Source organism: Eurypyga helias, unplaced genomic scaffold, assembly GCF_000690775.1.
Source record: "Eurypyga helias isolate BGI_N326 unplaced genomic scaffold, ASM69077v1 scaffold38597, whole genome shotgun sequence".
In the NCBI taxonomy this organism is placed as follows: domain Eukaryota; kingdom Metazoa; phylum Chordata; class Aves; order Eurypygiformes; family Eurypygidae; genus Eurypyga; species Eurypyga helias.
This window is the reverse complement of record NW_010263401.1, coordinates 32,261-58,468: the sequence shown is the minus strand read 5'-3', so window position 1 is coordinate 58,468 and position 26,208 is coordinate 32,261. Positions and strand designations below refer to the sequence as shown.

Below are 26,208 nucleotides of genomic sequence, written 5' to 3'. Positions count from 1 at the left end.
ATACTAGTGATTTGATTTTTTTAGCTGTAATAATAACTATTTAAAATGTTTGTTTATAAAAAAGAGCAAATGCAGAATTTTGCATCTCTGATACTTACTTGGCAACTACTACACCCGGTAATGTGTGCCTGCTCTATAGGGAAGGAGAAGATAAGGTCTCCTGATCTGTGGACTGTAGTAATGCCTGGATATAGGCTACTGATGACTCAGTCTCTGAGTAAAGATGGTTGGCTCTTATTAGTTATTGGTTATTAGCCACACTGCTTCTCTTCAGGAACCTTGAAATAGTTTGTATCATGCTTGCTTCCAGCTTAGTGACATGCTTTTTTTTTGTGGGAGGAAAAATTAAGACTTCAAGACCTGTTGGTAAACCCTTTGGTTATATCCTCAGTATTGTGAAGATGGTTTTTAATTCACTTCACTTACTTAGTAGTACTGCTGAAATACTAATTGAGAACAAGCCTCTTTTGAGGATGCACAAAAGTGGTCTTGAGGACTGAAATAGGATGCGCACTATGCATTTAGCTTTAAGTGGGAAAAATCGGTAAGTGGAGTGATTTGTAAAAGACCATGAGATTTGCAGCACAGCCAATCAGTGAATATGGAAGAAAGCATAGACTAAATTTTGAAGTTTTCTTCACATCTGAAGAACCCTGCTTCAAGGAGTCCGAGATGGCCTCCTTTCTTCTTTTGTCCTAAAGACCACTGTGGAGGCACTGCCAAGGCATTAGGACCTTGACATTAAGAATGAGGGAGGAGGCCCTGACCGTATTTGCATCATATTTTTCCTTCTCTGTGTAGGGTAGTGGCGTTTGCTCTCCTGATTCTTTTCCTACCAGTTGGAGCATGACCAGCTCCTTTCCACAGTCCCTGCATAAAGTCTGTGCTAAATAACTTTGTGGTTAGCCAAAGCACTAGCATTATCTTGCAAGCTTGTAATGACTTTGTAGGCATCAGTTTCTAAACTTGAAAAATAAAGCAAGACATGAACCCCAGCCTCAACACCAGGAGTATCAGAGTTGGGTTTTTCCTTCTGCAGTTATCTTCTGGATTATTGACAGAATAAGGGTGAGTTGTCAGGGAACAGAATTAATCTGTGTATTAACACTTAAGAAAGCCTCATTCTTTTGACTCTTTTCAGACCCATTGATATTGCAGAGGATTTATAATAATACAGATTTCTAAGTTCATAGTTTATGTCACTGACCAAAACCACAGTGTTATAAATTATTCATAGCAGCATGGATTCTAAAGCACCTGTAACTGTCCCCTACTCTCACCCTCAAATATTTGTATGGTGTTGGTGCAGACACCATTAGAAGGTGCATACATGCTAAAACATCACTACTTTTTGTTGTCACCTTTTTATGGGATCTTAAAGGTAATTCATGGACCATGTTTTTAAATCCAGTGGCCTACCATTAGCAAAACCAACTATTCTTTGACTAGCTATTCAGTCTTTATGATTAATTCTGTTATGAGGTATGAACTCATAATAATAAATCTTATTTAAAAATGAATGGATTATTAGAAGTCATGAAATACGCTAATCATGGATTGTCTACAGAAAATGGAGTTTGCTCACTTCTGGCAAACTTTTTTTCTGATGCTCTAGTCAAATTATTCACCAGGCTTTTTTTTCCACTAGCAACATACTGGGTACTGGTATGCTATCCTGTATGCTCTGTCTTCTGACAGAAATTTTCAATTCAATAATTTTGAAAAAAATCAGTGAAAAAGTCATGAAGGAAGCTAGAAGAAGCTGTGAGGAAAAAAAGGGTGATTATTTTAACGAGCCTGACCATTATTGTGTAATTAATAATTTTGAAAGGGGAAATAAATGTAGACATTCTTGTAATGACTATAAGTACTCCGAAAGAGTCGGTTGTATAAAAATAATTCACTAAATGTCCAGACTAGGAGATTGAAAATAATGTTTCAGAGTTAAATTATGTAGGGTTAATGTTCAGCAGATAGGTTTTCAGGTGGTTCTTTCAATGCATGGTAGTGTGAACCTTTGAACATTTGTGAGAGATTGAGTGTTTTCTAACATGTCTGTAACAGCATATGTTGTATTTAATAATTTTCCTCAGAAAACTGTGATGTAACTAACATTTTACTCAGTTTTATGGTCCTTGTTGACAAGACAGCATGGGAAGTTTTTTCTGACCTGTTGTCAAACTCTCAATGAACTACTCATCTGGTTGCCATGGGTAATAGCCAACTCTTTGGGTCTTATTGCTGCATCTCTCTTCATATACTTCCATGAGACTGGAATTGTACATTTCATCTGCCCATCTTTGTGTTTAGGTACCTAGCAATAAACTCACTCTCCCTTTCCCCAACGCTGGTCAGCAAAAAGCTGACTTATCACAGATGCTCTGTAGGTAGATTGTACACTCTGTCCGTTGTGATGTTTCTCCTCTGAAATGGCAAGTCTTGGTTTATCATGGCACAGGTTGCTTTCAGGTTCACAAAACACGGTTAATGTCTGAAACCTCTAAAACTATAAATAGAGCAAGGCCTAATGTTATGATGGCTGGAGTCACTTTTCACTCATTTTATCTAGCACTTTTTCTTTGCACCACTCAAAAACTATTTGGCAGCCTTAGGCAGTGGTAGTCACAATAAAAGCTACTAAGAATTGTGAGAATAGTTATTTTATCTGGCAATAACCATGATTCAGGTGCTGTAATTAGTTTGAATTCTACCACTCAATATCCATCCTGGTTTTTGGAATCCTTACTTGCATTGGCTTTGGCCTGCAGGAAGATCTGAGCTTCTGGGATTAGAAAAATATCATTACCTAGCTAAACAACTTAGAAGCTTACAAATAATGTTTCAAACTACCCTTTCGTCTTTTAATAGGCTTGATGTGACAGTCTTTTGAATATGTTTTGGAAAGATACAGAAAACCATGACAGTTCTGGTTTTGAGTCACATTACTTGCAGCTTCATCTAAATATTTTCCTTTTAAAATTTTTTTCATTTTTGAAAATTTGGTTTGGGAAGAATTCAGACATTGAAAAGGAGAGAAAACTATTGCAAGCTTCAAAGGCTGCTTTGATATGGCTTCTTATACAAATGCTTCTTTCCAGAACTTCAAATATTAGAATTACAAGGAAGAAAACTTGATACCAATGTGAAATGCCATATTTGCATTACAGTATGACCTTTGCATATTGGCAGTAGTCATAGTACTTTGGTGTGAAAGTGCTAGATGTTATGCTGACACTGAACTTTATCTGGAAAAAAGGAAAAATACGGGAGAGAGTCTTAAGCTTGATGAAAGATGTCTGATGCAAATTAATTGTACATATATGAGGCTCCCTTAATACATGATTCAGGCAAAAATTATCTGGTGTATTTTATCATTCAGATGACTTTAAACAGGTTACTAAAACATGTAGAAAGTTTTGTCACTGCAACTCTCTGCATACTTGCCTTCTATCTACTTGATTTCAGTCAATTTTTATGAAGTAAGATGTACTTGAAGAGATACTGGATGTAGTAATTGTTGTGGTATTCCAAAGTAGATTTTCAACTTAATATACTGTTTAAGGAATTTTACAAAATAGTCTTCTGTTCAGCCTTATAGAAATGCACTTATCTTTTCCAGTAAAAGAAAGCACAAATAAGTGACTGTTTTTTCTGTAGAATAGTTCATGTGTAATCACCTTTCTCCGTAGCTGTTTCTAAACCAATGATGACCCACTAATTTTTGGAATTTAGAGAATCAAGTGTATCTTCTCATAAAGGGTATTCAGCTTGTAAAGAAATGATGCTGTATATGGGTGCTTGTCCAAGGCTATACTTCGTGATACAGTACAGCTGGTTTTGTAGTGTCAAATCTAAAATGTCGTGATCGTGTGACCTAAGGCAGTAGTTTGATATAAACTTGTCCTTCTCCTTCAAGTGGTTTAAAATATTTTGCTAGGATAATTTCTTGTGAATAGACTTTGTGCAGAACTGTCTGTCCCTCTTTACTCAGAAGCACATGTACCATCTGCGCTCCTGCAGCCAGCATGGCTGGCAGAAACTTAAGTTCTTTGCTTAGCTAATTTGAGAAACATGCGCCTGTGTATCCAGCCTTCATGCAAGACCCTGGCCTTGCGTTGCGGAACTGCAGCCAAAAAATACCCAGTGTGGGCATTTCTGTTTTGGGGTCTCACGGTCAAGAGAAAATGTTGGCTTTGGGTGTTCTGTTGGGTGTCAGAGCAGTGCTGGATTACATAGGTGGGTTCTGAAATGGAGGGGAAATAGGGACTCCTATAAAATGTCCCATTTGCTTATTGCTATAATGAGAGGCTAATACTGCATTCAGTCTGAACATTTTGTAGATTTAATCTTTTAGATAATAACTCTTAAAGTTTGTTCAGTAGGCTCACATGCTTGGGCTTTATTATATCCTGAGATAAGTGTAATGGAAAGGGACTAATATAACACAGACAGGAAATAAAAAGTAATGTCAAATAAAAGTATGATGTGGGATTCTGAAGTACAAAAATAAGTAGCTTTGTTTATAGAAGCTGAAGAGAGGAAAACTGGAAAGTTAATTGTGTTACGTAAACAGAAAGCAGAGAGTGGAAAAATTCGCACTCACTTTGGAGGCACGAGTCAGAGCCTGCATGAATCTGTGCTGTAGAAAGCAGCCCACAGCACAGTGGTACTGCATTGGAAAGGATTTCCAGTTTTCCAGAGGAAGAAGCCTCTTCTCCTTGGATAAAGTTTTAAATGCTTTTTTTTTTTTTAAGGTATCTTCAATATATTGTAATAGTCAGTGGTTTGTATATTGAAGTTTGCCATGATACAACGTTGTCACACCTGTAATAACTGCTTCTATACCTGCCTTCCTGCTTATATTAATGCCTCACCATGGAGCTCTGTCAGGCAGGAAGGAAGTTTTTGCTCTCTTGAAGAGGTTACTTAGCATTTTTTTGTTAATGGTCACCTTTGTCATAGCACATGAAGAATCATACTACATATTCTCAGAATGCTTGTGCAAATTAAGGGGACAGGCTGAGGGAGTTGGGCTTGTTCAGCCTGGAGAAGAGAAGGCTCCGGGGAGACCTTATAGCACATTCTAGTACCTGAAGGGACTACAAGGAAGCTGGAGGGGGGGACACTTTTTACAAGTGCCTGTAGTGACAAGACAAGGGGTAATGGGTTTAAATTGAAAGCGGGGAGATTTATATGGGATATCTGGGAAAAATTCTTCCCAGAGAGGGTGGTGAGGCACTGGAACAGGCTGCCCAGAGAAGCTGTGGATGCCCCATCCCTGGAAGTGTTCAAGGCCAGGCTGGATGAGGCTTTGAGCAACCTGGTCTAGTGGAAGGTGTCCCTGCCCATGGCAGGGGGGCTGGAACTAGATGATCTTTAAGGTCCCTTCCAACCCAAACCATTCTATGCTTCTATGAAATTAGGAAAATATCCTCATTTACCAATCGGACAGACAGATGGAGAGAGTGTAAGAAGATAATATATTTAGAATTATTTACTCTTAGGATTAGTATGGTGATCTGTGGGAGAATAGGGTGTTAAAGAAAGGTGTTGGGAAATCCAAATCTTGTGCCTTAAATTGCAGCTCAGATATGCTTAGTATCTACTCGGTGCTATCTTGCTGTTCTCACAGTAGAACATTCCTACGTTCAGCTGCAATACTTGCATGTGGAAGCTATTACAGGATTGATGCTTCAAATTTGACTCGGGCTTTTCTTTCAGAGATGACCAGCTCTATCTAGTTGTTCTGCACAACTGTCCTTGACCTCCCTGTTAAAAGAAGTAGCTGTGGGAAGCTTTTCTTTATCTGTTTCATGTATTTTACAAGATTATTTCTTATCTTGCTTTTGTACACAGTGCTTTTCAGACAAGATGTTCAGAGCTGGTATCTGTGCAGTTTGTATCCAGCTGCTTATCACTTCCACTTTAATGGGCTTATCACCTACTCTTTGTCTGTGGCTTACGTGATAGTGAAGGGAAAACTCAATTTCTCTCCTGTATTTCTATGGCTTCTGTGTCATTTGCATTCCTTGTGTTTTCTCTTTTTTCCCCCTAGTGTGATTGCTGAAGAAAATGGCCATGCTAACACACCTCAGAAAGGACTGTTAACTGAAGATATCAGTGTAGCTCCTGGGGTACTTGAGGCAGTCTCAAAATCTACTCTGTCATCCCAAGTAGTTCAGGTTTCAGAAGAGCAGAATACGGTGCCTACTCCAGTAAAAAAGTCAAGCAAGACAAAACCACAAATAGATGTGAAAGCAGAGTTGGAGAAGAGACAAGGAGGAAAGCAACTGCTTAATTTGGTGGTAATAGGTAATACTGTTAAATTATATTTTGACAAACATAGAGATTAAAATCTTTGTTGATTGAATCTGGAAGAGGTACAGAAATGAAACTGTCCTTTCTCCATGGAAGGGAAGTCTCGTACAGTTTTCAGTCTTATCTGCTTGACTGTTATTCTTTGGAAGGGAGTACATTCAGGTGACCTCAACTAGACAGTGAGGTTGACTTAGCTTCCTTTTGACATTATAGTAAAATGTACTTTGGTTTGGTTTCATTTTTGCAGTGTGTTCTTTTCAGTAGGAATTTGGAGGTGCTATATGGCTGTCATGCTAACTGACTGGTTTAATAAATGGTCTTCCTATGTCTCTGTCTTACAGGATTGTGAATTCTATGGATTGCACAAGCATTGTTAGTGCATGTGATTTGTATATGTTTTAGTATGTTTCTTGTACTATATTTAAAATGCATAAATTAATGAAGTCGATATATTTCTTTCCCTCCGTAGGCCATGTTGATGCAGGTAAAAGTACTTTAATGGGTCATCTTCTCTACCTTTTGGGGAATGTGAACAAAAGAACTATGCACAAATACGAACAGGAATCTAAGAAGGCTGGCAAAGCATCGTTTGCCTATGCATGGGTCTTGGATGAAACTGGTGAAGAAAGAGAAAGGTAAAAATATCATTTAATGGGAATTACCCTTTTTTTCCTAAAAGCATTTTTTAGGTAATACCAATCTACTAATAACGCTTTGCTAGAAATATTCTAAATGTTTGAAGTATTGGCTAAATAACTTATTAACAGATATTTTGTTTACCTGACTACATGTTATCAAGAGAAAAATATATCCTTGTTTGGTTATAAGGAATGTGAACGAGTTGAGTGTTTCCTCACCTGTTTCTGTGCTGTAGAGTGCAGTGTAGGACTACAGTGTGAAATGCTTCCAGTAACTGAGTTAGTTTATTTAAAGCTGCCATACTGGTTTATTGCTGCCAAATTTCTCTCAGTTCGGTTATTGTTGTATGGGAGAGTTCTAGGTTAAATTTTTCTATGAAAGCGTGTCAGAATTACAAATTAAGCACTGAAATGTCAGTTCATCGTGTGACTTACATTATGTTGAATATAAAATCATAATTAACTGTATTTGTGTTCTTTAAAAACTGCCCTTAATTTTTTAACTTGAAATATGAAACTTTAATTTTAAATTTTATCATACTGAAAGAGTATGTAATGAGGAAGTAGTGAAGCTAATGTAAAAGAAACAAATCTGTAAGAGCTCTTAAAACCACTGTATGGGAACCTAAAGATACGATATGTATTCACAGCATAATAGAAAAAGGCATTTTCTTATGTGTTTATATTTTTATGATCACTAGTCATCCACGGTTTTATAGCATATAAGTTCCTCTGGTTGGAGAGAGAACCTTCACAGTGTAAACTGAGGCTGAAGAACATGGAGTAACGCAGTCCCTGCCGAGTGTGTAGCTGTTTGTTTTTAAAGGTGGATACGCTTTTGCAGTATACAGCTGAATATAGCTAAACTTTTGCCTGTGTGAGTCCTTTCATGTACCAATTGCACATACAAATATGAGTGTGGGGGAGTGAGGTGAGTTGGTGCAGGCACAGGGAAGGAGGGAACAACCTTGAAGCAACGAAACACAGATTTTTGGTGTTTTTTAAGTAGCCTTACAGCAGTTAAGGCTGATGATAATGTAATGGTAGTGTTCTCATGCCATTATATTCTAAGGATGTAAAAGAAGAAAAGCTGATCAGGGGAAAAGGTCTTTTTCTTAATCCACAGATGTAGCTGGGTGTAAAACAGACAAACTTTGAAGGTCGCTTCCTTTCACAGATCTCCCATGGAATAATTGAACACCATATTAAGTATGTTAGTTTTATTAATACAAGCTACCTTTGATAGGATGTAATTAACATGGGAAACCAGAAATAGAGACAAGTATTTATTGCTTGCAAAGAGTAAAATGTTAACAGAAAGTAAAAAGTAAAGTTTGTGGATAACTCTCATGAGCCTTAAAAGTGATTCCCTTCAATCTATGATTTTTTTAGTACCCAACAGTTGTGCATTTAGGTACCAGACTTCTCTTCAGAAGTTAAAATGTAATTATTAAGGAAAAAGTTTTCTGACTTGGTATTTTGATTGATTATGGCTTCTCTTTACTTTGAGTTTTGTAGTTCTAAACAAAAACTTCCTGGAGCTATCTGTAAATGTTAGGGGGAGTTATTTTGGGGGTTGTTTTTTGTCATTGGAAGTAGCATATATTTTGATGTGTCACATTAGCACAGATACTTTTGTCCCTTGAAATTGCCTGACTGTCTTCATCCTCTACACAGGGACATGCAGATGACTAACCCAGATACAGATATGTGCATGATAAGTGTCTACACTTCATCAGATGAATCCTATCCTGTGTGCTGGGCAGAACCTGGGGTTCTTAGTGGGTTGTGAAACTGAGTCAAAGCGCTGCGATCCCTCCTTGATAAACAGTAGTTCTGCATGTGGACCTTGTTAAATGTATAACTATATTCGTGTAGTCCCATACCTTCTAGCTTTTGTATTCTTGGCTGTGTTACTGTAACTCTATGATGTCTGTTTCTGAAGAGCTAAGTATTAAAAGTAGAATTGGTAATGATGTAAATATGGAGTAGAATTTTCATGTTCTCGCTGTGCTTGTTGGGACATAGTCTACATTGCATGGAGTTAGTACTGTGAATTCTGGGCGTTCATTTCTTCTCAACTAGTGTTACTGAAAGGCAGCTCCAGAGGTCCGCTTTTCCAGAAAGCAGGTTTCTTTCAATGTTTTTGTGCAGGCTGAAACAAATGAAAGCTGTGAAGTGTGTAATTTCATGATTGTGTGTTTCATAGCTTACTTCGTATCTCTATGAAGATTTCAAAGCAGTCTTAATGGTATGTTGTATGTATGCTTTGTTTAAGGGGAGTGACAATGGATGTGGGTATGACCAAATTTGAGACAAAGACTAAAGTAATTACACTGATGGATGCTCCAGGCCACAAAGACTTCATTCCAAATATGATCACAGGAGCTGCACAGGTAGAGATGGTCTAAAGCTTTTTTCGCAACAGCATTATTTGTAACTTTTTTTAAATTGGTTTTCTTCAGCTTTTAAAATCTAAGATGAAATGGAATCATTGATGGTACTAAGATACCTTTTAAGGTTTTAATGAGTTTTCTAAACTTTCAGAAGAATGTGCTTGTTTAAAGGCAGTTGCTTTTCTCTTTTCGGGACATTACCTTTTTGGTCCAGAGTTTTATTAGGGAAGTAATTTGAATGCTAAGTTGCAGTTTGATAAAATCAGAGTTAAGCTTTGAAAGCTATTCAGATGTGGCATATGTCTACTCAACAAGAAGTTCTGTGAAAGTGGTCTTGTAGGTAATGATTTTAAGTGGTATTGAGACCAAAGAAGAAAATATTTGGAGAGGTCAAACAAAAGGCATTCTTCTCTGTTATGTTTTTCCATTCCATATAAAAAAGATAAGGAAGTTTATGCAGAATGTATCTGTGTTGTCAGCAGGACATTTGCAGAGACTGTGTCCCACTTGCTTTAGGAACAGCAGATAAAGTCAAAAGTGTTGAGCACTACCCATTGAATTCAGAAGGACGCTTACCATTCTCATAAGGGTTAGTTAGTTCATTTATGAAAATAATGAATTGGAGGGAAGGAAGAATAACATGTGGTTACATGATGTAAATTGTGTGAGGTTTTGTCCACTTAAAGGCACCCTTTTTTGAATAGTGGAATTGATTCTGCAAAGTATACGTGTAATCAAAAGTATTTTTTTTACAAAGCTAAGCTGCTGTGATTTTGCTTTGTGCATGTTATTACAGTCTGAAATGTGAGTTTTACCTGAAGATCTCAGTAAGGATGGATACTGTTAGTATGATTTTACAGATAATCTTCCTACAGTATAGTTCTCTGATTTGCCCCGCATTCTGCTCTATCTCTGAAGCAGAGCCTGGGCAAGAACACAGACCTTGTGACCCAGTGGCTGGGCTGCAGAATAGCCACAAGTTTGCAAATTATGGTGTGGAGCTTGTACAGCCATCTGTATTGTGGAGCATATGGCGTAAGAAGTTCAGGAGTTTTAAAATTGGAAAGGGAGGTTTAGTTTCAGAATAGCGGAAAATGATGTCTCAGCCACGCCGTTTTCTTGACGACTTTAATTTGAATTGGTTTATCTTCTGGGGGCAAAGGAATGCAGGCCGAAGTGTTAAGGGAAGACTTGCAGGTCCACCAGCAGTTGTATCGGTTCGGCAGAAGATGGAGCTGGCCGAATAAGACTTGGTATCTCTGTGTTCCTTCAGCTCTCAGGATGGTGAGGTGCTGGTCTGTTCTGGAGCCTATTAAGGAATCACTGAAACTTTGCAAGTTTCTGTTGCCTGTTAGAGTAGGCTCAGCGCTGAAGCAATGTGTGGCAGAAAGCAAACGTGGAAATGTCTCTGATGCCTTTTTAACGTAGAGTATTCTGTTAGGAGGTGAATCCCCAACTGCTGTTACGCAGAATGCAAATCAGGCTTATCAGGGCCAGGATCTGGCCTTTGATACATATTGGTTAATTCACATAAGTCCTGAGATACGGTTTTCATAATGTACAAAATACAGCATGTCCTCCTTTTGAGGGAGAAGTTCACTGCAATGCGCCTCTGAGGCTGAGTGCTGTGGGGAAAATCATCTTTCATCCTTGCCCCGTTCTCACACTTCTGCAGTCTTTGTATGAGCTGTGGGGATTTCATGCCTAGCACAAGGCAAGGCAAGGGAAATTCAGAACCAGGACAATGTGCTGTGTTCCTTCTCCTGGCATCCTGAAGCATAAGCATGTCAGGAAAGGGAGAAAGTACCAATTTATCTCCTCCTTTTTCCCTTTATATCCATCAGTCCCATGAAATTGTCTTATACCTGCCTCTTGACAGCAGTACCTTTTATTTTTTACGCCTGTTGGTGTTGCTTGGTACATGCATTCAGCTGGTTGTCTCAGTTACATACTGAGGTGATTTATCTCTAATTTTTGCAGCTTCTCACTATGAAAGTGTACAGACTGAGACAGGGAGGACTGGACATTGTGCTCATAGTCGTTCTTAAGCTTCTGGAGCACTGGCCACTTTAGTTGAGATCTGTACAGCACATCCATAGTAGTTTATTTGAAGAGGACAGGTTCCCAAAACCAATAGCTGGCTTGTGTTTACCAGAAAATGTTGGTTTATGACATGAGATGACATAATGCCATAACTTACTGAAGTGGGCATCACACAGACAGGACTGAGCAGTTTCAATTACATTTGAAGCACATCAACTTTAATTTACAGGATTCCTCCCATGTAAAATACATTTTGTGTGTAATGTTGTCGATTGACATATTCATCCAGATTATTCCCATCTCTTAACCACTTTTGGTTTTGTTGGTTTTTTTTTTTTTATTTATTTCTAGGCTGATGTGGCTATTTTGGTTGTGGATGCTAGCCGAGGAGAGTTTGAAGCAGGGTTTGAGACAGGTGGACAAACTCGAGAACATGGATTATTAGTGCGCTCTCTTGGAGTGACACAGCTAGCTGTTGCAGTCAATAAAATGGACCAGGTACGTGCTCTTTTTTTTTTTTTTCCTCATTTACTTGAAGCGCTTCCATTTAGGATTGTGGACCCTAAATTTAAGAATCAATATTGTGAAACTAATAATTAAGTATTGTTTCTTTTTTTGATTCTAAGCTCTGTCTTGTGTTTAGACTTTACAATACTTCTGGTTTTATTTATGGGTGAATTTTCAAAGCACACAGCGGGGTGGTATTGGTGCTAAAATGAGTAGGGGTCCCTCTGTACTTGTGAAAATCTCATAAGCAGTTAACCCAGTGGCATCTGCAAGGGCATCGTGTTGGTCATTCAGGTCAAGACCCCAAGAGGTTTAGTTGAACCTGTAAGGTGTGTTAAATATTACTAGTTGTGTTTTAGACTATTACTATGTTGAATGTATTCTTGCTGAATCTGAATTTTGTGTAAACACACACACACAAAAGGGTGCTGTTCAATGACAAATCAAACTGAAGTAGCTTACAAGTTAAGTGGTGTGTTTTTTGTTATCAATAATTGTTAATGTGTATGCTCTTATGCATTCAACTATGAATCCACCTGGAAACCTTGTATTTATAGAGAGTGTTGTGTGTGAGGAACAACTGCTGATACTACAGAGTTGTTGACATTCAGTTGTATGTTTGAGTCATGGTTAAAAATCTACAATTTTGTTATCATAATCTGTTTTCTGTTTTAGGTCAATTGGCAGCAGGAGCGATTTCAGGAAATTACGAGCAAGCTTGGCCAGTTTCTTAAACAAGCTGGCTTTAAGGTAATGTAGATTTCTGAGGTCTTCATTGCTTTGTTCAAGTATTTGGGTAGGATGAGCTTTTCTTACAGTCAAATAACTTTGTGTCACTTTTCCTGCTACTACTGTGTGCACATAGCATAGCAGACGCCTTTTCTTACTGGTAGGGTGAACATTGAGCCCTGGATAAGGTTATTCAGTTCTTTAAAACTCTGTCATCATCTTTGTTTAGGTCTGTTGAATCTTTGGGTCACTCTTCTCATTTGTAGTTTCTTGGGATTATTGTCTGTGAAGCAGAACAGACCAAGGATTGTCTATCTTGATGTTCAAGAGGACATCAGTGACAGTAGAGAGTTTTATAGCAGAGCAGGTGGCAGTGTGGATTATGAGCTACTAAAAACACCCTCCATTTGCCATTCGTGGCTGTTCTCACGTTTTCTCAATTCCAACTACTGTCTGTTTGGACTGGCTGTGGCCTTCCTGAAATCCCTATACATAAAACAGCCATTCAAACAAAAGTTTTGGCTGCCAGATATGGAACTGGAGTTTGTTACCTGAACTCAGTTTCTAGTTGTTAATGTTGCTAATGTCATATTTAAATATCTCCAACTCTTCATTAGAGCACTGTGATCAGGCAAGAGGTAGACAGAAAGGAAATGGACCCACTGAATAATCTGCCTTCTCTGAGGGAAATGTGAATGCCCCGACTGTTCTTTTGTAGCTTAGATGTGCAGTGTCAAAAAAAAATTCACCTCTTGCTTCTGCTAGAAGATCCTGTCCTTAATGTAGGCCTAATGTCTGTTCTGTTTTTGTAATTAGGAATCAGATGTGGCTTATGTCCCAACAAGCGGCCTTGGTGGTGAAAACCTGGTCACAAGAGGCCAGTCAGGTGACCTCACACAGTGGTATAAAGGAAAGTGTTTGTTAGAGCAAATCGGTTAGTGCAACTTTCCTCATTCAAAAACTAATATATCTTAGTCCTGCGTATGTCAAAACTTTTAATTTGTGGGAAAAGTAGGACAAAGTCTTTAGAACGTAATACAGTTGACTTATCGCTAAGTGAGCAGTTGAGTTACTGAATACAGAAATTCTAAAAGGTCTTATCAATTTATTTGCAGATTCTTTCAAGCCCCCACAGAGGTCAGTGGATAAACCATTTAGGTTGTGTGTTGCGGATGTTTTTAAAGGTTGGTCGTTTCTATAATATTTTCCACCATTATTTCCCTGATACTTAAAACGAGTTGAAAAACAATGTAAGACTAAGACTTAAAGTAGGAGCTTTATGTGTATCAGTGGTTTTGAACAGGAATAGTAAGTTTTCAAGCACCATTCTTTGTCAAATTTTAGATAGTACGGCTGAAGGAGAAACACCATGGAACAGAAATTGAGGAAGCAAATCTGCATGACCAGCTAATTTGCTATATAATGAGTTGATGGTTCTGTGGGACAGAATTTTGGAGTTTCTCTTTCCCAAACTGGTTCTTGTTGCCTAAAACGAATGTTTCTCAAACTTTTTATGATTTTGACTTTGAGGTCTTTTACCTTCCACTCCTAGATTTTAAAAAAGCTTGACTTGTTCCTTTTATGTTCATTGTTGTAGCTGTAAATAATGATAAATTCCTTCATTCTCATATAAAAATTTGGGGTGGTAAAGCGGAAGAAAAGGTGGATGGTAGTGGTAAGACTCTTACAATCAGCCAAGGGTTTAGTAAAAGGCAGCTACCTATTCCCTAGCACTAATAGAGATATGGACAGCAAGTAACTATAACCAGTTTTATTCCCACTCTCTGGAGAAATTAGACTGTCTCGAGCCTTTAAGGTTTTCGTGGTAAACTTGATTCTTTTTTCAGTTAAATGCATTTACATTTACAGGTAATTTAGAATAAATAAGTTTTTGTCATAGTCATCCCGTTTGGAATGTTCCATAAATCTCCTGAGAAACATCACAAACTAAATAACAGCATGATTTGAAATGTTGCAAATATGTGTAATCAAATTTTATTATTGAGGTTCATATTTTAAAAGAAATGTTACTTTATATATAGGGTTTTTATAGGGGAAGTACAAACAAACCAGATCAAAATACTGATTGTAATTGGAAAAATCAGTTTTGTGCAATTTTCATGTGGGTCTTTGAAAAAATAGTAGGTGCTGTACTTGCCGTAGGTTAGCTGACTTAAGGTACCGAAGCCATAATGTTGAATATTGAAACCTTGCATGAGAATTCACCCTAGTGTGTTACCACTAGTTTCATCATCTAGGCTTGTCCCTGTATATTTTTTTTTTTTTTTAATTTTGTGAACTGTGGGAAAGTGGGTTAGGATTATTGATTGAGATCTTTCAAAATATTATCACAACTTTTTTGTTGCAGTGATTAGTTTTGTGTTAAGTTTCACAAAATGAGCAGTTTTGACTAAATCTGTTCTGGGGAAAAGTCTACATTTTTGCCAAAGTATAAAAAAAAAAAATGGCTTTGGAAGGGACTCAGTTTACATATACAGGCTTTATCACTAAATGTGGCCTTTTAGGGGTTTTTTAGGTTCTTTTTTTCTTACCTTGTGATCTCAAAACTTAATTAATTTGGATGCCACCAGAGGAAGTAGCTGCAGGTACAAGTACATGAATCAGGAGTTGTTCGCAGGTCTATCCCAGGCCTGTGCATGCTCAGGAGAAGCTGTCCATACAAGTGTGCAAAAAAAGTGAGAGTGCTGAGCGTACTCTTACGTAGTTTGGCAAACCCTTTTCTTTATTAAGGTTACCCACACATAGAATTCATCTAGCTCAGCCTGGGCTACAGAGGACAACAGCTAATATTCTCTCTAGGCAAGCTATCTCCTGATCCAAGAGGTCCTTGTAAATTCCTTTGTCACTGCATCAGTCCTCACTCACCATATTATAATGCTGCCTAGGGTATGACTTGACCTGACTTCAGAAAAGCCTTGTCCAGCAGCCAAGTCCTGAGGACAAAGAACTTGACCTGTCAGAACCCAAGTACCATGACACACAGGAACGCCATTTTTTAGGCCCTGGCTCTGTCCCCCACTGTCCATTTTGTACTTGCATTGATTTTATGGGGAGCTGAAGGAAGCTGACCCTTTGCAGGAAGCAGTCATCATGGGAGCCTTCCAAACACCGCGCTGGCTTACCAAGCCATTCGGAGAAGTGAAATGGTTCTTGATGGTGCTTTGGGCGTGTTTGGGAACCTGGAACCAGTGCACACTTCTGGTTGCCTGCAAGTGCTTGCACAGCCAGCTTCAGGTTCTTTTGTGTAACTGCACTGAGGTGATATATGTACCATGACGTGGGGATTCTTTTTCTAGAAGTATCTGCTTCTCCAGTTGTCTGTTCTTCTGACATCCAATGTCATCTGTTAATTGACTGCATTCATCTTATTTGCTGGAATGAATGGCAGAAAATCAGTTTGCAGGCATACTGGTAATATTTTCCAGCTGGTAGACGGAAGCATTCTGCAATAACGGAGATGGATGCAAAAGAGCAAGTTGATAGTATGTGACATCAAGATTTGAGGTCAACTTGCTCTTTTGAATTCAGATTTAAATTAAGCTTTTGATCTAATGGGACATACAAAATACTAAGGTGCTTGGTCATCCCTGAATTCTGATGTATGGATACTGTAAATGTCATTGTAGAATCACTTCAGAGGATTCTTTTTAAACACACCTGCAAACACATGCTAAGGAGATGAGGCATTTCTTAAGGTATGTGCGTAAATGTGTACCTGTAGCACATCTGTTGAAAATAACTGACATGTTCAAATAATGAACAGACTATCAGGACATTGAAGAAGAAAGACTTTGCACATCTTTTATTCAGAAATGCTTAACTCATCCACAGTTATAAATAGGTTCTCATATTAAATAGGACTGAACTAATCTTTTGTCTTTCCAAGAGTAAAAGCAATATGCAGACTGAGCATGTAGGAGTCTGACTCAGTTAAAACAGAAAATGGCATAAGAATTTGCACCTGTATTCATGAGAATTTTTATGATAGGTCTGTGGTATGTTTTAGATCTGTAATTGTAGTGAGAAACTGCTGAATTAAATAAAATTGCTAGAAATTCAGGGGCCTAATCTAATACTGAAAAACAAAAAGATATTTCTTCATCTATCTACGTTTGATTGAAGAAGGATATTTCTCCCTTAGTTCTGAAAAACATAAGATCTGGAGGTTTTGAATTTAACGTTTCATTTTCATTATGATGCACAGCTGGCTAACTTGCAAGTACTGGGGAAAAAAAGCCCTGTCTTCATTATATTAAAAACTTATCTATGCATTGCTGAAGGGCTAACATCTGATGGGGAAATTGACCTTGTTATGAAGCCTTTTTGAAATTGTTACTGTGTTTATTACAGACCAAGGATCAGGATTTTGTGTGACTGGTAAAATAGAAGCAGGCTATATTCAGGTTGGAGAACGACTTCTGGCAATGCCTCCCAATGAAACTTGCACTGCAAAAGGTACAGTCTTCAGAAGCGTGTTTACTTTCAGGTCAATACTGGGCTAGAAGCAGTTACTGAAATGGTAACTGACTGTCAAACTGATACTAACTGTCAAACATAAAATGTGAAAGCATAAAACGAATTTCTTTAGATGTGACTGTGTCTGTATAAATATGTCTATGTATATGAAATCTTGCATGGCTTTTTAACCTTTTTTTACCATATCAGATATTCCAAATGTTGTAGGCTCATGACTTTTGACACTGCTTTATGAAGAACCTGTAAAAACATCTGAATTCCAGCAATGTCTATAAAAATATGCAATACAGGAATCATGAATATTCAGCTTTGCTAGGGAGTGTTACTGCTGTTAGGAAGTGTGAGGATGTTGAACAACCTTTAGAAATTAATCTTATGAATTAGATGTAAAAAAGCTTGAGAATTAAGCCTCTGCTATTTGATGTTCATGAGATTTGTCACTGATCCTTTCATAATACACAAACTTTCAGGATACAATTGTCCTGAGCAACTACGAAAAGGCAGAAAATTGAATTTAAATACATTTGACTTCTGAAAAGAGGAATTGCTAAGTCAGGATATTAACTTTTTAGCTGTTTAAGCTTGCTGTCTATGTACTGCAGATTTAGTTTTGTCTCATATGCAAAGAGAAACATAAAATTGATTTTTCTACATTGACGAAATAACAAAAAAAAGCCCTCGAAACAGATGGATAGATTTCTGTATCTATTCACCTTGTATCTATTTATCAGCAGTGTGCTGGTTCGACTGTCCTGTTCTGTTCCAGAACCAGCTCATCCAGTGCTCATTTGGGAAGCCTTTCAGTGTATGCCTGTTTATACGGTTGTTTGCATATTGTTCGCATGCCCAGGAATGTTACAATAATGTGGATCAGCACGGGTATCAGACCACTGTCATTGCTCCTCTGTTTTGGGAGTGAAGGAAGCAGCAATGGAAAAAGATGTGTTTTGTCTGAGTATCCCCAATGGAACAATTGTATGATTTTTTTTTTTCTTTTGTACTGCCTCTCATACGGCTGAAGTGCCGGTGAAGGTTGGAGGTATTAGTTCCTTCAGCATTTGTTATTTATATTTAATGTAACGATGAGATTAAATTTATCGTACGATATTTATAAAGGGTAGTGTGCACATTAGGATTCCATTTTTACATTTCAAGAGGCTTAAGTTTCACTTACCCTGTGAGAATTGCACATATATGTGAAATAATTATCAAGACTGCTTAAAAAACAGTATTTAACATGCTTGTAGTTGAATGATGCTTTCTGGCATGTTTTTCACAAGTGGTTTTGGGAACAGATTTACAAATCAATAAATACAAACTGTAGTGAAACAGAACTACATCCTATAAATGTATGCAATATTTATAAAAAAACGGGTTTTTTCTTTCTGTCTTGGTGTCTACCAGAAACCTCAGAATGTGAAGTCAGGAGCAATTAGTTTTGTCCTTACCCACCAAACAGGTTTTCTTTTAAAGTGATTGATATAAATTAAAACCAGAATAAAACTACTTTTAAAGATGCTTTCTAATAGATGCAATGTCACGAACAAAAGGCATCAGTTACGCTTTTTTTTATGAAAGAGTCAGCAAACCCACTTAAGGTAAATGAAAGTTGACATAGTACCATTAAAGTGCATGAAAGATGCGGTCGAGGGTGTGCGTGTGCCTCAAAGGATGGGTGGGGCAGATATGGAGATATTAGTACTACGGCATTTTCGGGACTGCGTCATCTGCGCTGTGTGACAAGTGCCAGGTCCCCTCCTCTGGCTTAAATAAAGCCATGTTATTGTGCAGGGTGGGGTGAGAGAATAGTGAGTCTTCACCAAGGGGGAAAAAAGCTTCCTCAGTCTTCTTGGTTAAAGAGCTTTTACTCTCAACCCATTCATACTGAAAATTGATGAGTAATGGTTGATGAAGCACAAATGGCCCAAACAGAGCTGTTTGTTTGTAGCTCGGAACCTAGGTACTTCACTGTAAGGTTCTGTTCTTACTCATTTCCAGGAATCACACTGCACGATGAACCAGTTGATTGGGCTGCAGCGGGAGATCACGTTAGTCTCACTTTGACCGGCATGGATATCATCAAAATCAAGTGAGCAAAGCTGGGTTTCAGTCTAAGTAACGGTTTGTTTTTAATGAAAAGTTTTATAACTATTACACTTAACAATCAGCGGTTTACTTGAAGAATGATGTGGCTACCAGGATATTTAAAACCGAAGTGATGCATATCACCTGGCTTGCATGTACAAACGTTGGAAACATCTGCTGCATGCACAACGGCAACCTCAGAAGAATACTGCTAGTTTTCCTACTTTGCCCTGGTGCTGACACTGGTAACCCTCAAAGCCTTTTGCCTTAGCACTTGTCCTTGGAAGTTTTAATTGCTGAATTAAGTCAATCCTTATTGGTAAATAAACCAAAATATTTTTGAAGAGCGTATCGAACCTTAAATCATCCTAAGAAAACTCATCCAAACAGCTGCCACTGTATAACAATAAGTAAACGTGGACAAGTGGGATTGATGGAAACTGTTTATCCAACACATTTAGCTGCTTGCAGCATTTGTTTTGGTAAATGTTTTGCTGACCCTTTTTTGGGGTGTCTGATGCATTAGTGAGACAGATCTCTGTGTGTATATTTCAGCCTATAGGTTTCATGCTGTGTGAGCCTGAAGCTGTTAGGTAAGAGTTAGTTGTTCAGGCTAGAAAATTAGATCCATAATTTCAGCTTTTTTACATTCCAGTTGGACTTCAGACAGCAAACTTTCAAGCTACTGTTTGAAAAAACTCTTTGCATTGATAGTTTTACATATTTGTGCTCTTCTTTAAGGGAAAAATACAGGCTTTTCTGTATTGCCATTTCATAATGGGCTGAGATTCTCTCTGGTAAACAGAGGGGAAAAAAGTCTTGTTCTACTTGTTGAATGAAGGCTTGAGTCAATTTGTTACCCTGATGTCATTCATCTTTTGGAGATACATTAGGTTTGTCAAGAAAAGTACAAAGTTTTAAGTCCTCCTGATATTAATGAAATTTGCTTACATCTGATGTGCACGTTTAAACATGCTGATTGTTCTCAAGTCACTTTTTCTGGGTGGGATTAATTTTCCTTTCATTTTAGATGGCTAAAACTAGCCACTGTGAAAGAGCTGTGTCTAGTCTTCCTGCCAACTTGTAACAAGCAGCAGCTTTATTATAACTTGATGTAGGGTTTTTTTTAAATGAGTGCTGCTGAGAGGTCAGGTGTTGAGAGTCCTGATCACAATGTTCCTTTATCCACAAAATCGCTGAGTTACAGGCAGCAGCACTGCAATTTTAGGCACCCTGCAGTATTTTCTGTTATTGATACGGAACAATTAATCTCTGAATGAAAGTCTAATTCTTCAAAGTACCTACGCACAGGAAACAGTGACATTTTTAGAAACTGATTAGCAATGGACGTAATTGTTCACTGAACTAGACAGACTTCTTCATGCATACCCACAAAATACCGTAGACATTGTCTAGGAATTAATTTCGTTACAGCCTTTAATAGGGTGTTCCTGATTTCCGCCCCTCTCCCCAGGTTATATTAAAGTGTTGTTGCCTTTGCTTTCCTTGTCTTAAACATTTATCTTTTTCCAGTGCAGTGATTAACGCTGGTATGTCAAGTTACACATCAGTCTCTCTTATTCTCCTCTCTTGTAGTGTTGGCTGTGTATTTTGTGATCCTAAGGAACCCATTAAAGTTTGTACTCGTTTCAGAGCTCGGGTTCTCATCTTCAATATTGAGGTTCCAATCACTAAAGGATTTCCTGTAAGTCTCTGTGAAAAGTTCCTGTGTTCATTACGGGTTGCTCAGGGCTTTTCCTCTCCATGTTCGACTCCCTGAATATAAGAGGCATTTAGCATCCAGAAGCATTTCTGTCCAGAGGAAATGGATTCTTCTGTAATTTGAATACGATGTAAGGGGCTGTTGTGGCTGCTTATGCATATTCTTGCTGGCTTTTAGTACATAGCTGAGCCATTTCAGAGAACATGAGTTCCACCACAGTCATGCTAGGCTGTCCTTCAGAAAGCTCACTCCTTGTAGGAGTATAATAATGCACTTTGTTGTAAGATACCTCTTAAAATAAGTAAAATATCAGTTCATGCTACAGAACTTCCCTGAAGTGGCAAAAGCAAAGCGTTTGATGATGAAAAATGTATTTATGATTAATTAATACATGACCTCTGTGTCATATCTGTAGACATCACAAAGTTTAGAAACTGGGAACAGTTACTGAATGTGAGGTAAGTGTTCCTGTGAGAGAAGCTTTATAAGCATTTGTTTAAAACAATCAGTCATAAAAGAAGTTGATGTTTTCAAGGATTTCTGAATGTTTAATAACTCAAAAAATATTTTTAGGTGCTTTTACACTATCAAACTGTAAGTGAACCTGCTACTATTAGAAGACTGTTGAGTGTCCTGCACAAAAGCACTGGTGAAGTGACAAAGAAAAAACCTAAGTAAGTGTTTTGAATAGTTAATAATTACTCAAGAAATGGGCTAAATTTGGGTTATGTGGTATATCAAGCAGGTTCTATTATGAAATAATAATGTGTGTATAAGAATAAGCTTTCATTCTTTTAGTTGGTTTCATGTTTAGATTTCAGAGTGGTTTGCAAAGTGGAAAATCTCCTGCCCCCTTGATAAATGCTGAGCACCTGAGAAGTAAAATGACTTGCCTAGGATCATGTGCAGAGCTGGGAATGAATCCTAGATCATCAGCCCTGCACTTAAAGGATTTTTTTTTTTTTTAAACATTATTTCCTTTTTTCCTGTAATAGCACGGGATCCTTGCTATAACTCTGGAGATGGGTTACTGTCTAAAATAAACTCAACTAGACAGTGGGTCAGAAAAAGAGGTATTTAGGGAGTCTTCCTATACAAGTTAAATGGTGGGATCATCCCTCTAGTTATTTAAAGCTGTATTAGATAGAAATGCTATTTGATACATACAGTGTTATCAGAATAATCCTTTTCTAGAAATTGCATCCCTGAAACTGTTGCTGAAAGGTAATGGGAAGAAAAATCATGACATCTGCAGAGCAATGAATTGGTTCTTTAGTTGTTGGGTTTGAAACAAAACTTGATTTCTACTAGACATAAATAACAGGTATTGATGAGATAATTAACTTCAAGACAGTTTGCTCAATGTTGTAGTGGACGCCCTTCTGTTTTTAAAGAAAACTCAGCTGCCTTTTTAAAAGGTTATGCTCCAGACAAATGAGGTTTCAGTCTGATGGTTTGGGTTATACCTGAAATCAAGATTTTGGGTTTAAGTTGATTTTTTTCTATTTCTTCACTGTTCTTTTTCATTTATGCCTGTGTATGTTTATAATAAAGTTTTCTGCTTATTTCTCTGCAGGTTCTTGACTAAAGGACAGAATGCTCTTATAGAACTACAGACTCAAAGACCTGTTGCTCTAGAGTTGTATAAAGATTTTAAAGAGCTTGGGAGGTTTATGTTACGCTACAGTGGTTCCACTATTGCTGCAGGAGTTGTCACAGAGGTAGGACCTTTTTGTAAGGGACTTCCTGTACTTTAAGGGAACGGTGTTATCTTTCACATGGCATTTAGTTTTTATGGTTAAGACCCGTTTTTACACCCTTTGCCCTACAAAATGAATTTATTATGCTGAATTTACGATTCTGTTCAATATATTAGGAGCAAAAATTATTCTATTTAGAATTTTTGAATGTTGTGAATTCCCCCCCCCCAAGTTAAAAAATAACGATTCACTATTTTAACATACATCAGTCTTTCTGACATCTAATTGCCTGTACAGAAATACCAGAAGTAGTTTCTAAATAGAAAGTGTTGGCCATTTTTATGGTGGCTACTTTGGGTACCACATCTGTTAGCCTTAAAAGACAATTGCACATTTGATTCTTACCAGTGCCTATAGACAATTTCTGATCCTGTGTGAGTGAGAGAGGAAGCAAAAACTGTGGGGCTAAATATAAATGTTTTGCCTTCTATTAGGCACAAAGAATATGAATGTCCCTCTATCTGTCACTTTAAAAAATCTTGCATGGATTTTTGGTTTAGAATTTATGTTCTAATTCTAGGCCTGAGGGAGAGAGATTTAGTCACATTAACCAAGTTCTGGTACTGACACTTAAAGCTGAGTCATTTAATGTCAAAAGTTGAAAGTAGAGCATGAGGATTTCTGGCTTCTCTCTGTGTGTGTAGGAATGTTGTGCTAGGTCTGTCAGAGGCTCTGGACATTATGGAACTTTAACTCCCTTAACAATCTGTCTGGTCTTAAATAGGATCCAGAATTAGGGATTTGATCTTGCAACCATTGTTCATTAAATTTAACTTGAAGTGAGTAGGGTACTGTTTAGTTCTGTGTTGCCCAATGCTTGTAGAACTGGGGACTAAACTCCTTGATTGTTATGAAGAAGTTACTGGTTTAGTACTTTTGATCTTGTTCCAGAGAATTTCAGAGCAAAAGGAATTTATTTTTTCCACAGCTAACTATGTCATGTTGAAAAAGCTGTGAACTTTTTACATTTAGTGCTTCATTTTTCACCATAGGGTGTGGTTTGTTTTTCCTTTGCTTATATGTTTAGATTAAAGAATGACAGTGATCCCAGAACGTCTGCCATCCAACCAAAAATGTGATCAGATAGCCAAACTTCTGTTTAAGAATCCAGTTACTTCAGTTGAAGGAACAAGTGCAATTAACTGGGGAGAAGACAATGATGGCAAAAGCTAAATCATGTGAGATGCCTGGGGAGCCCTTCATCTGCCTCTCCCACTGCAGAACAAGGTGCCAACTGACAAGGAACAGCTGATGTTGCACCTCTCGATCTCAAGAATCACGTGTGTTTCTCCATTTGGAATTTAGCTCTTAGAGAACTTGATGGAAAAATCCTAGAAAGTTGAATTAGAGAAAAAGATGATGAATCATCATCAAACAAACTCCTTACTTCCAGACATAAATTGTTTACACATTTTCTTTGATTTGCTTTTTTGCTGCACATTAATTCAGTAAAGTAACTTTATTGACCTAATATATTTTTAGGTTTGAGTTGAATGCATATTCAGGGGAAAAAAGAACTCTTTACTTTGGTTTCAAGAGAATGGCATGTAGTATTATCCTGGGATTGTTTTCCCTGTCCCAAAGTTTATTTAAAAAAGTTTTCTTTTGCTTTGTAGTGGAAGCTGTGCCAACATTGGCTAATTTTATTTTTTAAACCATAAGAATAATAAAATAACTTTGTCTGAGCATAATTTTTGTTTCCTTCATGTCTTGTTATTCAGACATTCCTAAGTTGTGTTAAAACAATCTTAACCTTCCATAACTCAGAAGTTTCATGGTAAACTTACAAGTTAAAATGTGGAACTGGCACACGACTTGTCTCTCTGTGGAAATAATTTCAGTTTTTCTCACGTTACTCTGCGCAGCTGTGTACTGGGCTTAGCATCTCTCTCATCCAGCCTTTGGTGCTCTTTTGAACAAAAGCTGGAAGTTTAATCTTGGGATGTATGCTAATGCCAGATTGTTGTGCTTACTCAAGCCTGTAACCCCTTCTCGCTTTTTCAGTTGTAGGGCAGGTGAAAGGTCACAACTGGAAAGAGGGTCCTTCTTCTGCCACCTCCCCCATACGCTCAGGACAGGCACACGTTACGCCTTGGAAGGCTTTTTTTCATTAGGAAGTCTGAGAGGACCCCAGGTGTTTCAGGACCTGCATACAAGTGCGGGGTGGAGACAACTCTACTTTGACCATAGTTAGTAGTGGGGGGAAGGAACCAGAGCATCAGTCACTGGGGTTAACCGAAGTAAATCTGTCCCCTGTGTAGTGGAGAACACAAAAAGCCTATGATAGTTCAAAGTCATGTACAGGCCACACCTACTCTTCCCACATGGGGATGGTTTTTTTTGGTAGGTAAATGCTGTAGCCCCAGTTCAGGAACATACCTGCACTTGACCACACAGATAAATTGTGCTGTTGACTGTGTGCACATTTGCAGAAATATCAGCAATGCTTTACATGGAAATGACTTTTGTAAAAACTTACAAATCTGGAATATCTGAAAACCGTTATTGCCATAACCAAAGCTTAGGAATTATCACTGTTTGTTACCTCTTTTTATAGACCAGTAATTGCATTTCAATACTTACCTGTTTCAACAAGCCAGCCGTGAAGGTTTCGGTGCACTTGCTGGATTCTGGAGATTCATACCGCCAAGCTGCTGCGTTGAATCTGTTCCACTTGAACTTGCCTTTACACCTTGAACATGTTTAGGTTGCTTTTCAGTCAGGGGACAACTGAAATGCTACAGACAGAAGAACTTGCCTTCAGTTTTAAGACTTCAGTAAATCCCTTGCTGTTTGTGGACAAGGAAGTGTGAAATGGGATGAACCCTCCTTGCACACGCTTGCACACAGTTGCATTACATTCTGAGACTGGGTATTCTTTGACAGAACTACTGCGTGCCTTCCCAGTTTGCAGTTCGGGAGAGCCAGAGGTATTACCTAATCCAGTTTCAACATGACTGCACTACCTTTCAGCACTGATTTGAACTCTGCCCAGAGGCGACGGTTGGTTGATGCATAAATGATCTGTTGTTGTGCAACTCAAATGTATCACCCTTATTCGATCAAAATTTGTTTGTGTGTTCACCCGCAAGAAGTTTGATGGCTTGGCAGTGATCTAGCCTGCAAAAGCTTTCTAAACTGCTCATTGAGAGATTCTCAATCTCCTGGTGACAACATACTGCTCTCCTATATGGATGTGGTGTTTTGAATATGTGGGAGGGCAAGGAGGTGGCATGCCATCTTGGAGCAATTTGATAAACTAAGCATTCCCTCTTGGAGAAAAATGTCTTTACACAGCTCTTACCAGGCGGTTCAAGTTCTTGGGGATTTAAAGAATCGCCTAATAATAGGCTTCGCTACACTAAGGTGGCTTCCACTGTAATATCTATGGGGGGGAAAGCATGAAAGCCCGTGTCCGTCTTTGTGACGAACAGGACTTCTGGCAGCATACAACAGAGTGTACTAGGTAGGATTGTGCTGCTCAACTGTTTTGAATTGAAGGGCCACTCAGC

The 26,208-nt window shown here is 38.1% G+C and overlaps 1 protein-coding gene across 1 annotated transcript; it reads left to right on the top strand.

The window, feature by feature from the left end:
• The first annotated feature begins 515 nt into the window (after positions 1-515).
• HBS1L (HBS1-like translational GTPase) lies at positions 516-24,384 on the top strand. Its single transcript, XM_010156005.1, has 14 exons — positions 516-544; positions 6,056-6,312; positions 6,788-6,953; positions 9,235-9,352; positions 11,747-11,893; positions 12,578-12,652; positions 13,448-13,565; positions 13,747-13,815; positions 17,003-17,107; positions 19,127-19,217; positions 20,810-20,918; positions 21,510-21,610; positions 22,513-22,657; positions 23,724-24,384. The coding sequence occupies exons 1-14, from the start codon at positions 516-518 to the stop codon at positions 23,733-23,735; spliced, it is 1,542 nt and encodes a 513-aa protein (XP_010154307.1). The 3' UTR covers positions 23,736-24,384.
• The last annotated feature ends 1,824 nt before the right edge of the window (positions 24,385-26,208 follow it).

Bases quoted from the DNA above. Each gene is read 5' to 3' on its own strand.
- HBS1L (XM_010156005.1), top strand. From the start codon at position 516: ATGCATTTAGCTTTAAGTGGGAAAAATCG. The intron at 17,108-19,126 runs GTACAGTCTTCA...ACTCATTTCCAG, and splicing joins TGAAACTTGCACTGCAAAAG to GAATCACACTGCACGATGAA. The intron at 20,919-21,509 runs GTAAGTCTCTGT...AAATATTTTTAG, and splicing joins CAATCACTAAAGGATTTCCT to GTGCTTTTACACTATCAAAC.